General features: G+C 48.4%; 4 protein-coding genes across 4 annotated transcripts; 3 read left to right on the top strand and 1 right to left on the bottom strand.

Annotated features, from left to right (window-relative positions):
• The first annotated feature begins 185 nt into the window (after positions 1-185).
• Positions 186-2,790, top strand: GGS25DRAFT_468975 (fungal hydrophobin-domain-containing protein). Its single transcript, XM_049259111.1, has 4 exons — positions 186-352; positions 422-742; positions 809-2,117; positions 2,215-2,790. The coding sequence occupies exons 3-4, from the start codon at positions 875-877 to the stop codon at positions 2,331-2,333; spliced, it is 1,362 nt and encodes a 453-aa protein (XP_049121141.1). The 5' UTR covers positions 186-352; positions 422-742; positions 809-874; the 3' UTR covers positions 2,334-2,790.
• Positions 2,774-4,709, top strand: GGS25DRAFT_468969 (uncharacterized protein). The gene is made up of 2 exons (XM_049259110.1): positions 2,774-3,712; positions 3,810-4,709. Exons 1-2 carry the CDS (start codon positions 3,064-3,066, stop codon positions 4,598-4,600), a joined length of 1,440 nt encoding a protein of 479 aa, XP_049121140.1. The 5' UTR covers positions 2,774-3,063; the 3' UTR covers positions 4,601-4,709.
• A 727-nt stretch (positions 4,710-5,436) lies between these two features.
• On the bottom strand, positions 5,437-8,205 carry GGS25DRAFT_468958 (topoisomerase II-associated protein PAT1). The gene is made up of 2 exons (XM_049259109.1): positions 5,884-8,205; positions 5,437-5,816 (listed from the first exon to the last, which is right to left on the bottom strand). Exons 1-2 carry the CDS (start codon positions 8,124-8,126, stop codon positions 5,525-5,527), a joined length of 2,535 nt encoding a protein of 844 aa, XP_049121139.1. The 5' UTR covers positions 8,127-8,205; the 3' UTR covers positions 5,437-5,524.
• A 3,024-nt stretch (positions 8,206-11,229) lies between these two features.
• GGS25DRAFT_17443 (glycosyltransferase family 15 protein) lies at positions 11,230-13,041 on the top strand. Its single transcript, XM_049256583.1, has 3 exons — positions 11,230-11,456; positions 11,535-12,473; positions 12,536-13,041. The coding sequence occupies exons 1-3, from the start codon at positions 11,406-11,408 to the stop codon at positions 12,839-12,841; spliced, it is 1,296 nt and encodes a 431-aa protein (XP_049121138.1). The 5' UTR covers positions 11,230-11,405; the 3' UTR covers positions 12,842-13,041.
• The last annotated feature ends 85 nt before the right edge of the window (positions 13,042-13,126 follow it).

The following is a 13,126-nucleotide window of genomic DNA, read 5'->3' as shown; positions in this document are numbered from 1 at the left end:
CTTCCTTTCTCATTTTAACCATTTTGCTAGATGGCTTGCAACTAAGCCCTAGCCTGCATCCTTTTCGGCACATATAGCTGCTTTCTGGGAATATTGATACAGTAGAATAGTGAGCTACACAGCCATGAATTGACTTAGTGCGCCACGAAACCTCAATTCTAGAACTACCGGCCGCTCTGTATCCGAGGACTTGGCCACTTGTTGTTTTGATCATGTTGGCGGTTTCTCCTGTCTTTAGTTGCCCTTCTAGACTACCTTATCGTACGGGTACGAACCTAAGGTAAGCCGTCCATATTAGTTACCAGTCATTAGACATTTTGCCGAGTTAGACTACTGCTCAATGGCAGAGTAGGTACGTCTTTCTTTTTTTCGTATGGTAATTGATGTTGGATACTTACTAACCTACCTAACTATTGCCTAGTATCCAACCACTGTCAGGATGTACGCTCCGTACCTAGTAGGCATCATGTGCAAAAGACACTAGATTCAATAACGTCTATGGATATCTTCCCATATGGCTTATATCCATATCCAGAACGGTTGAGATTTGCGTGAAACAATAATCGCAAGGCTGAATCATAACTACTGTCTTACATGTGGCCGCGACTTAGTGTCCAACTTATTGAAGTGAGATCTACACGATTGCAGTCGTTAGTCAACTTGCCGTGAAGCTACCGGATTTCCGAATTGGAATAACAAGAGGCATTGTGATCATATACTGGCAAGTTTGTATAAGAACTCAGTTAGATGCCGCTCTTTAGGTTACAATATTCACTCCTCATCTGACTATCTTCTGTTCCAACTACAGCAACATCACCACACTCGTTTACAGAAAGTCGTTCGCACTCGTTTATACCCTCACCCCCTGATCAAGATGCAGATCAAGGCCCTCATCCCTCTGGCACTCGCCGCCGTGGCCACAGCTGGCCCGGTAGTGCAGCGCGACTACAAGGTCTCCAGCTCAGAGGCCAAGTACCCAACAACCACCAAGGAAGCAGAGTACCCTACTTCTACGCCAGAGATGAAGTACCCTACGACAACCAAGAAGGAAGAGTACCCCACGTCCACACCTGAAGCCCACTACGCCACGACGACCAAGACGACCACGAAGGTTCAGTACTCTACTTCTACGCCGGAAGCTCAGTACCCAACGACTACCGAGTACAAAACATCAGCGCCAGAGTCGAAATACAAGACATCGACTAAGGAGAAGAAAGAGGAGAGCTCGACCAAGGAGAAGAAGGAGAAGACGTCGAGCAAAGAGATGAAGCACAAGACCTCTACATCGGAGATGAAGTACGAGACATCCACGTCCAAAGAAGAGTATAAGACATCTACCCCTGAAATGAAGTACGAGACCTCTACCTCTGAGATGGAGTACAAGACTTCTACGCCGAAGATGGAGTACCCTATTTCTACATCTAAGATGCAATACCCTACCTCTACACCTAAAATGGAGTACCCAACCTCTACGTCTAAGAAGGAGTACCCGACTTCCACACCGGTAGAGCACTACCCAGCCACAACCATGAAGCAAGAAGTTCCTACTACCACCTCTGAGGTCATCCCCATGACTCCTACCACCACTCTTGAGCCTACCCCCTCCACGATGAGCACCAAGACCAAGGAGAAGGAGACCAAGACCAAAGGCAAGGGCAAGGACAAGGAAGACAAGACCAAGACGAAGTCCAAGGAAGGGCACACGAAGACGAAGTCAAAGGCCGGCCACACCAAGACCAAGCGCGACAACTACCCTTATGAAACCACCCCGGCACCCGCTCCCGAGTACCCCAGCACCCCCAGCACCACCATCGATACCAAGACTAAGAAAGGCCACACCAAGACCAAGTCCAAGGCCGGTCACACCAAGACTAAGCGCGACAGCTACCCCTCCGAGACTTCTACCTCCGAGTACCCCAGCGACCACTACTCCACCGACGACCACCGCTCCGACGATGACCACCACTCCGACGAGCACTCCGGCGACTCCTCCTCTTACGACTCCTCCAGCCACGGCTCATCCCCCACCGGCGGCCTCGACGGCATCTGCCCTGGCACCACCCCGCTCTGCTGCCAGGTTGACATCGACGGGATCCTTGACCTAAGCTGCTCTTCTCGTAAGTATCCTCTCCTCCTTTCTCCCCCTCTCCCTTTTTTTTTTCTTTCCACCCCCCAAAACTCACCACAGTACCTAACTAACTCATCTACCTACAGCCGACCAAGACCTGACCAGCCTCGAGCAGTTCACCTCCATCTGCGCCTCCACGGGCCTAACGGCCGAGTGCTGCACGCTCCCCATCGCTGGCGACGCGTTGCTCTGCACGGCTGTCTAGTCTAAATGATGGACTAGTTGGCACATGAATACCTATGCATACGAGATTAATATCACGACGGAGGGGGGCTTACTCACTTATTAATTTTCAGGGGAAGAATGTGTGTTTGGGGAAACTTTAGATGAGACGGCAACCGACTGCCTGCCTGCTCATGCGATGTGGCTTTGCCTTTTGCATTTGCATCCAAGGCAGTCCCAGCGGTCTCGACCAAATTCTTTTTTAATTTCTGTACCTTTTCTTGTCCTCGGCTTCTCTCCTAGTCGACGACACATTACTATTTTTTTTTATTTTTTTTGACATTATGACCTTTTATATACCTATACTTCTAGTCTTATTAGCTTCTATATAGAGCAGAATTGAGCCCCCCCCCCCTTTTCACGACTTATGACTGGCTTGCGTGTTTCGAGATCACTAAGAAGATCACTAATAAAATCACCTGGGCAACATTGAACTTAATAAGTGGTAAAGATTTGGACCCTGAGCTTAAAATGGACAAGGGTATCATAGGTAACCAACGATAAGCCCCACGCTGCATGATAAGCGCATGCCCCGCCAAAAAAATAACCCAGCAGTCCCAAAGCTCTTTCTTACATTCATTGACAGTAAAATAACTTCAACCTTTACTAAATTTATCTTTCACACTCACCACTAAATTCCCCACCACATAATTCATTTGTACCAGAACTCACAATTACACCCACCTTGGCTCCAGGAGCCAGCCATTATTAGTATGGCAGACACAACAGCAATGGACATCGACCTCGAATCTCCCATGCCCCCAGCCGCGATCCCCATCGAGAGCGACAACGAGACCACCAACCCAGCCACCAATAAAGCCAAACAACCCATCGACCCAAACGATCCCGACCCCATAGTCGCCAGCTACAATGTCTACACCAACGCCCCCTTGCCCGAAAACCGCAAGCTCCTGATCCTGCAGCAAGCTAATAACAGCCACACATCCAACCGCGCCCCCCCGCCCCAGATCAGCGAGGTACGCCTCAAGGCAGATTCCGGCTTCATCGAGGTGGACTACCCCATGGCCCACGGAAACTCAGACTATGACCGCGACAAGGGCCTGCGCTGGGGAGGCGCGCTTGGTCGCAGTGTCGCGGCTAAGAATGGTGGCACCCATGGTCTGGCTGGTGGCTTCGGCGTCGGCGTGCCAAATAGAGCTGGTGGTGGCGGCGGCGCGGGAGGAGCGGGAGCTGGTCGTGGTGCGGGGAAGCGTCAGGACGATCTGGAGCGCGAGCTCAGCATGCTGGACTGGAGCGAGGCCGTCCGCCAGGATAAAGTGTTGCGGACGAGAACGTTGGGGGGGCAGTTCCCCATCGAGAATGAGACGAATTGCCGTTGGATGGTGGGAGTATTCAAGGGCGGTAAGTTTGAGAAATCGTAACATTCTGTCGCTACGGTGATAAATACTAAAATCGCTTGGGGAGCGCGCATTCGAGGCTAACCGAACCTTCTTGCTAGACCAATTACACCTGACCCCCGCAACATCACTGATCAACCTGCGCCCCCAACTCCACTACGTCGACGCCCTCGCCGAGCAAGAGCGCCTAAGCCGAGCGCGCGAAAACGCCTCAGCCGCCGGTCCGGGCCCCGGTGCCGGCGGAGCAGCAGCAGGCAAAGAGGGCGCAGGGCCCCAAGGTCCCGGCGGTGCCGCCAAGGCGATCCACATGTCGATCAAGAGCGCCGGCGCCGAGGGCGGCGAAGCCGTCGTCGACACCATGATCGAGCGGCTGCGCAAGGTCCAAGTCGAGCAGTGGAGCAAGCTGCACTACGAGGACGAGGAGAGCTACAAGGCCTGGAACGTCTTCCACCAGAACTTCCTCTACTCCCGCGCCCTACCCCGCGACGCCGACGACGACAACGATGACAAAAACGGCAATACTAGCAAGGGCAAAGGAAAGGAAACAGCAACCAAACTGGCCAACATACCAGACATAAACGACGAAGCCAACCATGCCGCGCTGCCCAGGTACCAGGCCCAGTGGTCCGAGACCGACTTCCTCAAGGCCGTCAGCGGCATGACCTCTGACCCGCAGGCCGACGCGAAGAACGGCGATGACGATATCGAGATCAAGGCCGAGGTCATCAACCTTGGCGACGCCGCCAAGAAATCTGGCGCCGCTGCTAGGGGCGGTGGTGGTGGTAAGGGTAAAGCCCCCACTGCTGCTGCTTCCGCTCTGGCGGGTACTGCTTCGTCGTCGACAGCCGCTAAGAAGGGCGCCCGGGGGAAATCTGTCACTTTTAAGGAATGATTTAAATATGATTAGCTGGCTCGCTTGCTCGTTGGTGGTGGTGGTGGTGGTTGTTACGCTTAAACGTTGAAAAGGGGAATGGGGGTTTTTGGGGGATGGGGTATGGGGGATGGGGCATTGATTAGTTAGACGTGTAACCAACATACCTATTTGCATGACTCGGCGTTTATTATTTTAGGTAGGCAACTGCTTACCTACCTACTTACATGTATGTATACAGGTGGTGGTGTATAAAATGGGTCCATTCATACAGGGTTACCTCTTTGCTTCAGTATATTATACCAATTGTTATCACAAGAGTTGCCGAACAGATTGGTTATCAATGTAGCTATGTATATTTATCACTGCTATGGTGTCTGCATCGTGTTGCGTTCCGGTAATGATGTACATCGAATCAAGGCATCCACATCCATAACGATATAAATATACGTGGTACTCAACAGCAAAGTGCAGTCTCACGCATGCATGATAAGGGCTACAAAAATAAGCGTTTTTATGTTAGCCTATGATCACACATACTACCTATCAACCTGCTTTTGGTAGGTAGCCCAGAATTGTCGATCAGAGGTACCTAGTTCACATGGCCCGAACGACCCTATCTCCTGTCTTCATCCTTCACAAATCCGGGCATTGCGTGAACTCATAAGAATCCCCACTGAGATTCCCTTGTTCAGTTCATCGCCCACATTCCAAGTCGATCCCGGGCTAAGGGTCTGCAAAGAGCCCTCTCTGCATGGGGTGGGTTGTCTCGCCACGAGTCAGGCTCCGTGAAGCTGTAGTACCATAAACATCTACCCACCTAGTTACCTAGATAAGCGGTGATGATGGGTACTAACCCCTTTATGCCTGTATGGCTAATTGGGCTTCGGAAGCATTCGTGTGAGTTGATGTATTAGGTCAAGCAGCACTTCTGCGTCCTGAAGCTTAGAAATTCAATAACTCCACGTCGAGGCCGATGGATCTCATGAACAAATTAACACTATCCAGGCGCTCCTTCGCCATGTCAGCCGGTAGGGTCTTGGATAGATTAAAAGTGTCCATTACTCGATCCTTGACAGCAAGGACAAGTCGCTCATGTTCATCGGGGCTAGCTCCGATGCCGATGGCAGCCAAGAATTGCCACACATAAATGTCTTCTCCGGACATAACAGTGCCTGGGAAGATGTTGGGTAAAGTCGGCTCTAAAGCATTGAAAAATTGTTTGAAGGTTGTCACCCTAAGTAGTGTTAGCCGGATAGTTACTCAGATAATTAGGAATGTAAGAAACAGTTTTATGTACTTACCATTGCTGCCAAGATTGCTCCGTCGCTTGTCCCGCCTGCTTTGCAAGCTCAGCTCGGCTGAGAATCATAGTCAACATCGAGACACCAATACGAGTTCGCGCAACAAGATCCACGTTGATGTTCTGGGTTATCAATCCAAGCACACCAGTGATGATATGAAGCTCCGACTCACTCAGGAGCTTGAGCAGGCTTGGCATGACAGCAACAATGAACAATTCAATGCTCTCGCGCGTGGCAGCATTAATGCTGATAGGCTCCCCAGTTTGCACCTGCGCACCTCGGACCACATCAAGCTGATCAAGATGGATGACGATCAAAGTCAGAACAGTTGTTCGCTGTTCAGGGGTGAGGTGCTCGAACACGCGAGGAATGGCCTTTTTTCCTTTGGGATAAGACAGGAAGGCGATGAACGGGTGTACATCAGTTGCGCCGATGGGATCGTGAACCTTGAGCTCACTCCACAGCTGGTTCTTCAAGTCGGCCAGTTGCTTTTGCAACTCAGCCTGTTGTTCGGCAGTCTGCGGATCTGGGGTACCATCAGATGGAGGTGGCATATTGCGGGCCATATCTTCTACCTTCATAAGGGTAAGATAAACGTTTTCAATGTTCCGAAGTGTTCCCTTCTTGTCAGCACCCTTTTTTGTGGTTGCATCTGAGCGATGGCTCGAACTCGGTCGGTTGGTGTCGGTGTTACTCTCAGTTCGCTTGATGTTCAGCAGAGGCTTAGGTGTCTTCGCATTGCTGAATGATATTTTCCCCAAGCTACCTTCAATGACCAATTGCTTATTTTTAGGCTTGTTCTTGGCGGCTTCGACAGCTCGTTGAACTTGTTGCTCCATACGTTGCATGTGATTCTCCGGGCCGCGTCCTTGACGTCTCATGCCACCGTGACGAGTACCGGTCTGGAATAGGTAAGTCTGCGCGAAGTTGTTAAGAGGCTGATTCGGGTTGGGTCGTTGCCCGGCTCGCAGGGAGCTGAGGACCTGGTAGTAGAAGTCCTCCGCAAGAGCAGCATCGGTGCCATGTTCGCTAGGGTCACCCGTGGCTGAGACGAGTTGCTGAAGCTGGATCCGAGTGATAAAACTCTTGTCCTGCGGTGTCATGAGACCGTTATCCCTTGAGAGCACATGAATTTTATGGTTGCGCTTGGCACGTCTAGCTTCAGCCTCAAGAAAAATTGCTTTCTCCTGTTCACTTAAATGGGGGAGATGAGATTGGTTGGCACCGATTTGAGGAGGACGGGAATACGAGTTCTGCGCACGATGAGCTGGGGGGGCCGGTACATTTGCTCTGGCAGCATCCTGAGGAATACGACTGGGATTCTGCAATATCTGGGTTGGGAATCCCATAGGTGGCTGATGCTGTTGAGGTAAAGGACTAGCAGCATGAGGCCCGCTGGCGGGAGGGTGGGCGTGCTTTGAAGAAGGGCGCTGCAGAATCGCGATGGGATGTCCATGAGGGACACTTTGCGCAGGCTGATTGTGCTCAACAGGGTAGAAGTTTTGTAGATGACGATTGTCAAACTGCTGCTGACGATAGTCTGTAGGCTCGTGGTGAGGATAGTGGGCATGCTGAAATGGCACCTGAGGCTCAGGTGCGGCCTGGGGATTTGGCGGTAGTTGCTGTGCCAAAGACTGAGATTGCAGGTCTTGGACAGATGCCTTGGCCTGGACTCGCATCGCTGCTTCAACTTCTTCCAAGCTCATCATCTTACGGGACGATGGTGGTGCTTGATGTTGGCTTTGAGCTGGTACTGGCGTCACGGCCGTTTTCTTCGGCTGAACCCCCCATATTGAAGCATCAACTTGGAGGTCTGAGGCATATTCGGGATCCTTATATTTCTCGTAACCGCTTCTTGTGGGTTTGGGTGTTGGATTGTATTCGTAACCGGTGTTGTACTGTATCGGGGCTGCTTGAGCCGCCTTGGGAACTGGTAGCTGGCGGCTAAATCGTTGATGCTCCTCTTCCATGGCGTTCGCGACCTTAGCAGTCTGGCCAAAGAAATCAAAATCCTTGCCAACTGGAGCACGCGTGACATCACTGGGGCCATCGCCGAATGTATCGTCGTTGAAGGCGTCATCTGTCTCATCCAACTGATCGCCCAACCCATCGTACGTATCCTCGAAATCCAGGGCCTCATCGATATCATGGGCATTTCGCGAAAGATCGGCAAAAGGATCGTAGGCCTGGCTGAAACCAGGGGCCGCCATATCATGGCGGGGGGCATTCGGGTTGAAGGACATGGTAGAGATTACGAGCTTGGAAGCTCGGTCAGATTATCTCAGGTGTAAAAGGGAGAAGACGAGAGCGTGGGTTGTAAGTCTAAATAAAGCTAAGGAGGTAAGTTGAGGGTACCTAGGTAGGTGAATATTGTGTGTTGGACTGTGGTACTAGTGCAGAAAAAAGACACAGCGCAAAAGTAAGAAGAAAAAAGAAAAGAGCACAGAAGGTAAGGTAGCTAGGTATGGACAACGGACGAGGGACGGATCCTCAGAAATTTCCCAGTACGAAAAAGAACGATTGGAGTTCAAAGTAGGTAGACAAGAAATTTAAGGGTTTCTATAAGAGCTGAAGTTTTTTAGATGGGGGGATTTTTAGATGGAGGGGAAGATGGGCACAAGTGATGGGCTGGACTAGAGGCCAAAAATACAACAGCTGGATGGTGATGGATAAGGGAGGTTGAAAGAAGAAAAATTGATGGATAGTAGAAATATACTGTGCTACTTACAACTAGGAAGATTGGAAAACTTGATCGAACTTGACTGAGACTGATTGATGGATCATGATGCGATAATGAAAATACACAAAGGTGTTGCGGGATGAATGTGGAGGGGCAAATCAGAGATGGATCTCTCCAGTTGCGACAATAAAAAAAACGATGAGATAAAAAGAAATGTTTGGGAAAAAAGTCAATAACAGAAACGAGAAAACACGGGTCACTCCCGAGTTGTTAACAATGTGTAATAAGATAGTTGACTGAGAAAGAAGACTATGAACTATGACGCTCAAGAAGCTGAAATACCTTCTATCGCGATTAGGTTGGTATGTGGTAAGTGTGTTGATATTACTGTGTAGGTAATTAGTTGACGTACCAGAACAGTGCACATTTCGCAATAGCAATCTGGGTGTGGATTAGAAAGAATGATGCGAGTGGCCCAATGCAAATCAATATGATGCCAGTAAGACTTCGGACCGATAGTTAATGCGCCTTACATAACTAACTACCTAGTATTAGGTAGTAAAACAGATATATAGTTACATCAGTATAGGTACCTAGAACCGAAGTATATCCGAACTTAGGGCCAAACTTCAATGAACATGCATTCGTCAATGATTGCCAGGTGTCATTCAGTGCCGTGGCGTGCAACGGCATTCAACACTTCAAAATGCCATTCAATGTACTAAGTACATGCCGTGTAACCGACCATGGGTCCAGACATTCCGGTTATTACACATGTTCACATACCCGGGTTCCTGACTTCCTGGTAATTTATGGAGTTACCAGATACCTACGAAGTAGGCAACGTTAACATTGGATTTCGCTGTTGTTATATTTGATACTATATAATTATATAAGAGCTCTTATATAATTGCATTGAAATGACTAATGCTATACAGAGCATTTCACAGTTGTTATACTTAGGTACTACTATGTATGTGTCTGCTTAATACTACATACATGTATGTATCAGCGACATGTAGTCCGGTCACGTGCTTAGCCTTTTATGTTAAATGATCATATGTAACTAGTTAGTTAACTTGTACCCGTACATCATGTAACATTAAAGTTTCTTTTGGTGCGATGGAGACTTCATGGAGTAAAGGATCAAGGATCAGCAATTGAAACTGGCCTTAAATGAGATTTCATTGTGCAGTATTTATAGCAATGAATCCTCATATTTTACATACAACTTGATTCAACTTTTGAATTGTGTGTTCTATTTTCTTTTACCACATCGAATATTTGCATAGCAGTACGTGTTTAGTATATCTATGTACGTAGCGGTATACGTCAGCGTCAGTCGTTCTATTGGCCGTTGGATATCTACATGTAGTAGCTCATAAACCAACGGTACTATAAGCTAAGAAACCCGAGCACCAGCACTGGGATGCTTTATACACCTGCATGTAGATACTTATATGCAGTTTTGGAATTCGAGATGTACAAATGTTCATGATCTACATACATAATGCCTAGTACCAGACTACTGGCAGTACATATGTAGGTTAGGCAGTGTACTGCGTATGACACTAGACATTAATGATACCTAAATCTTGTAGGTTAGGTACTATGTATATAAGCTACACGGGATAGCCAAACGATATGACTGCGGAAAACTGCATCAAGACCGTTGTTTCGAGCAAACTCGATATGCTACCCGAACATTGAAGAGTTTAAGACAACATGCCCGAAAGTATGGCATGGTAAATGATACGCCCCTCTCCTCTGAAGATCTCGAACTGTGGAAAGAGCACATCCGGGCTGAAAAAAATACACGAAGAAAGCACTGACGGGCCCCCGGGGCGGACTACGGCGTATGATACGGAGGCAAATGAACATTCAATCCACAAATCCAGATGCAGCTACTAACCTTAGGTAATACATATGTATATTCATGGATGTATCCATAAAGGGTAAAATGGACCTAATGGTGGAGAAAATTGCCATACATAGAGTACAGAGTTACATAGCAGTTACATAGTACTAGGTACATCGAATCGAGTTACAGATTTGTACAAGCCAGGGGCAACCCAACTTGACCTTCCCACTTTCCTCTGACGCGTCGACCCATTCACAGTTGAAATTTTAATCCCATCGTCTCCATATTCCACCTTTTAAGGCTTGGAAATCCATGCTTGCAACTGCCCCCCTGCGAACTTTAGCTGTCTACTATTAGTCGGGCCCTGTCTGGGACTCTTGGGTAATAGGTATTCTTCTAGTAGAATTTTGACATTCTACATGCTACATAGTTACATAGTACCCAGGGTATTCGACCTAGGGTATTCCGACCTAGGGTACTGTACAATACAATACTGGAATACATGGCATTGGCATTGTTCAGCAGTGCTGCCAATGCAGTATACTAGGGTTCCCCCTAATCCACTTTCTACATCTCTGAACCTGGTCTCCCACTTCGTATTCAACATCCTGCCCTACCATCTGGCCTAACCTATCTTTACCATCTATCAATCTATCACTCTATCAACCCATCCTACACGTCTACTCCTGGCCTTTATCCTTTTCTTTTTTTATCTTTTCTTCTCTTCTTGCGCTCCCTTGGTTTGCCTCTCACCGTCAAACCCATCACTATCTACTTATTGCGGAATCAAGTCAATCGCATAGAAGTCCTGGGTGATGACTTAACCGCTTCCTTTGTTCTCTGCAACAATAGTTACCATTTTTCTCCCTTAAGGAGGTCCCCGCCCCTTTCCGGCTGGGTGGTACCCTCTAAATCTGAGCATCTGTCATCCTCTCAAACATCCCTTGACGGCGGACAACCCGTCAGTCCGAATTTTACATCATGGCCGCCGGCAGCGCGCGCATCGTGAGATATATTCTCTTCGCCTTTTTCGTAAGTCGTCCTTATTTGTTCACGACTCGTGGCTACCTAGGTCGAATATGAAAGGCTAATGGCAGTTACCATCTACAGTTCCTCGCAGTCCTTTATTTCGTATCCAATTCCTCTTACGAGGGAGTTCAACAGCTAAAGCCTTCAACATTCGGGGCTCCCAAAGGCTCGTCTTCGACAAGTGCTGATAAATCAACAAATAATGTTGGTGGATCGTCCTCATCTAGTTGGGGAAGTAAGCCAGACGACTCGGTCAATAGCGCGTCAGGATCATCGAAGGGTTCGTCTACAAGGCCACTCCCTGGATCACCTAAGCAGAACCCAGATCTTGCGGAAGCCCCGATGCCATTAACACCATCGGACCAAGGATGGAACGATCTCCTAGGAACTGCTCCTGGCCCTCGTATGAATGCTACATTTGTCAGTCTTGCTCGCAACAGTGATGTATGGGAGATTGCCCGTTCGATTCGACAAGTCGAGGATCGCTTCAACCGTCGATTCAACTATGACTGGGTTTTCCTAAACGACAAACCGTTTGATGCCACTTTCAAGAAAGTGACTAGCTCGCTCGTCTCCGGAACAACCCACTACGGCGAAATCCCGCATGAGCATTGGTCCTTCCCTGATCATATCGACCAGGACAAAGCGCGAAAAGTTCGAGAGGATATGGCGCAGCGCAAGATCATCTATGGCGATTCCGTTAGTTACCGACACATGTGCCGTTTCGAGTCAGGTTTCTTTTTCCGCCAGCCACTCATGCAGAACTATGAATGGTACTGGAGAGTTGAGCCTAGCATTGAGCTATTCTGCGACATCCACTACGATCCTTTCCGATTCATGGCCGAGAACAAGAAGAAGTACAGTTTCGTGCTTAGTCTGTACGAATACGGCGAGACCATTCCTACACTATGGGACAGTGTCAAGAAGTTCATCAAGAACTACCCTGAGCACGTCGTTGAAGGAAACTCCATGGGCTTCCTTAGTGATGATGGTGGTGACAGTTACAACAACTGCCATTTCGTAAGCAACGTGCCCGTTAAAGTATAAATACCAAGAAATAGCTTTACTAACTGCCCCTTTAGTGGTCTAACTTCGAAGTTGGAAACCTTAATTGGCTGCGATCCAAGCCGTATGTCGACTTCTTTGAGTCGCTAGACAACGACGGAGGCTTTTTCTATGAGCGATGGGGAGATGCACCGGTTCATTCCATTGCTGCCGGACTCTTACTGAAGAAGGAAGAAATTCACTTCTTCAACGACATCGCTTATTATCACGTTCCTTTTACTCACTGTCCTACTGGTGAGAAAACGCGACTGGACCTTCGATGCCACTGTAATCCTAAGGAAAACTTTGACTGGAAAGGATATTCTTGTAAGCATCCCGCTTAACCCAACTTGCGTTTCGCAATCCATATATCACTAAGATTACTAACTTACCCTCCCAGGTACTTCAAGATACTTTGAGCTGAACGGACTTGAGAAACCGGAGGGTTACGAGAACCAGCAGGATTAGATAAAAACAATACAGACCGATCAAACATGGTTGTAAAGTAAAATGCTAACTATTCTCTAATGACGGTTTATTATAACGCATTATTATCGAATGGCATAGTGGGTACTGACTAGGAGAAAGGGGGGCGGGTGTGGCGTCTACGGAATCATCATTCGGTGATG

The sequence above is a fragment of the Hypoxylon fragiforme genome (genome assembly GCF_022984875.1).
Source record: "Hypoxylon fragiforme strain CBS 206.31 chromosome Unknown GGS25scaffold_1, whole genome shotgun sequence".
Lineage (NCBI taxonomy): Eukaryota > Fungi > Ascomycota > Sordariomycetes > Xylariales > Hypoxylaceae > Hypoxylon > Hypoxylon fragiforme.
Note: the sequence above shows the minus strand (reverse complement) of the source record. Positions and strands in the feature narration are given on the sequence as shown.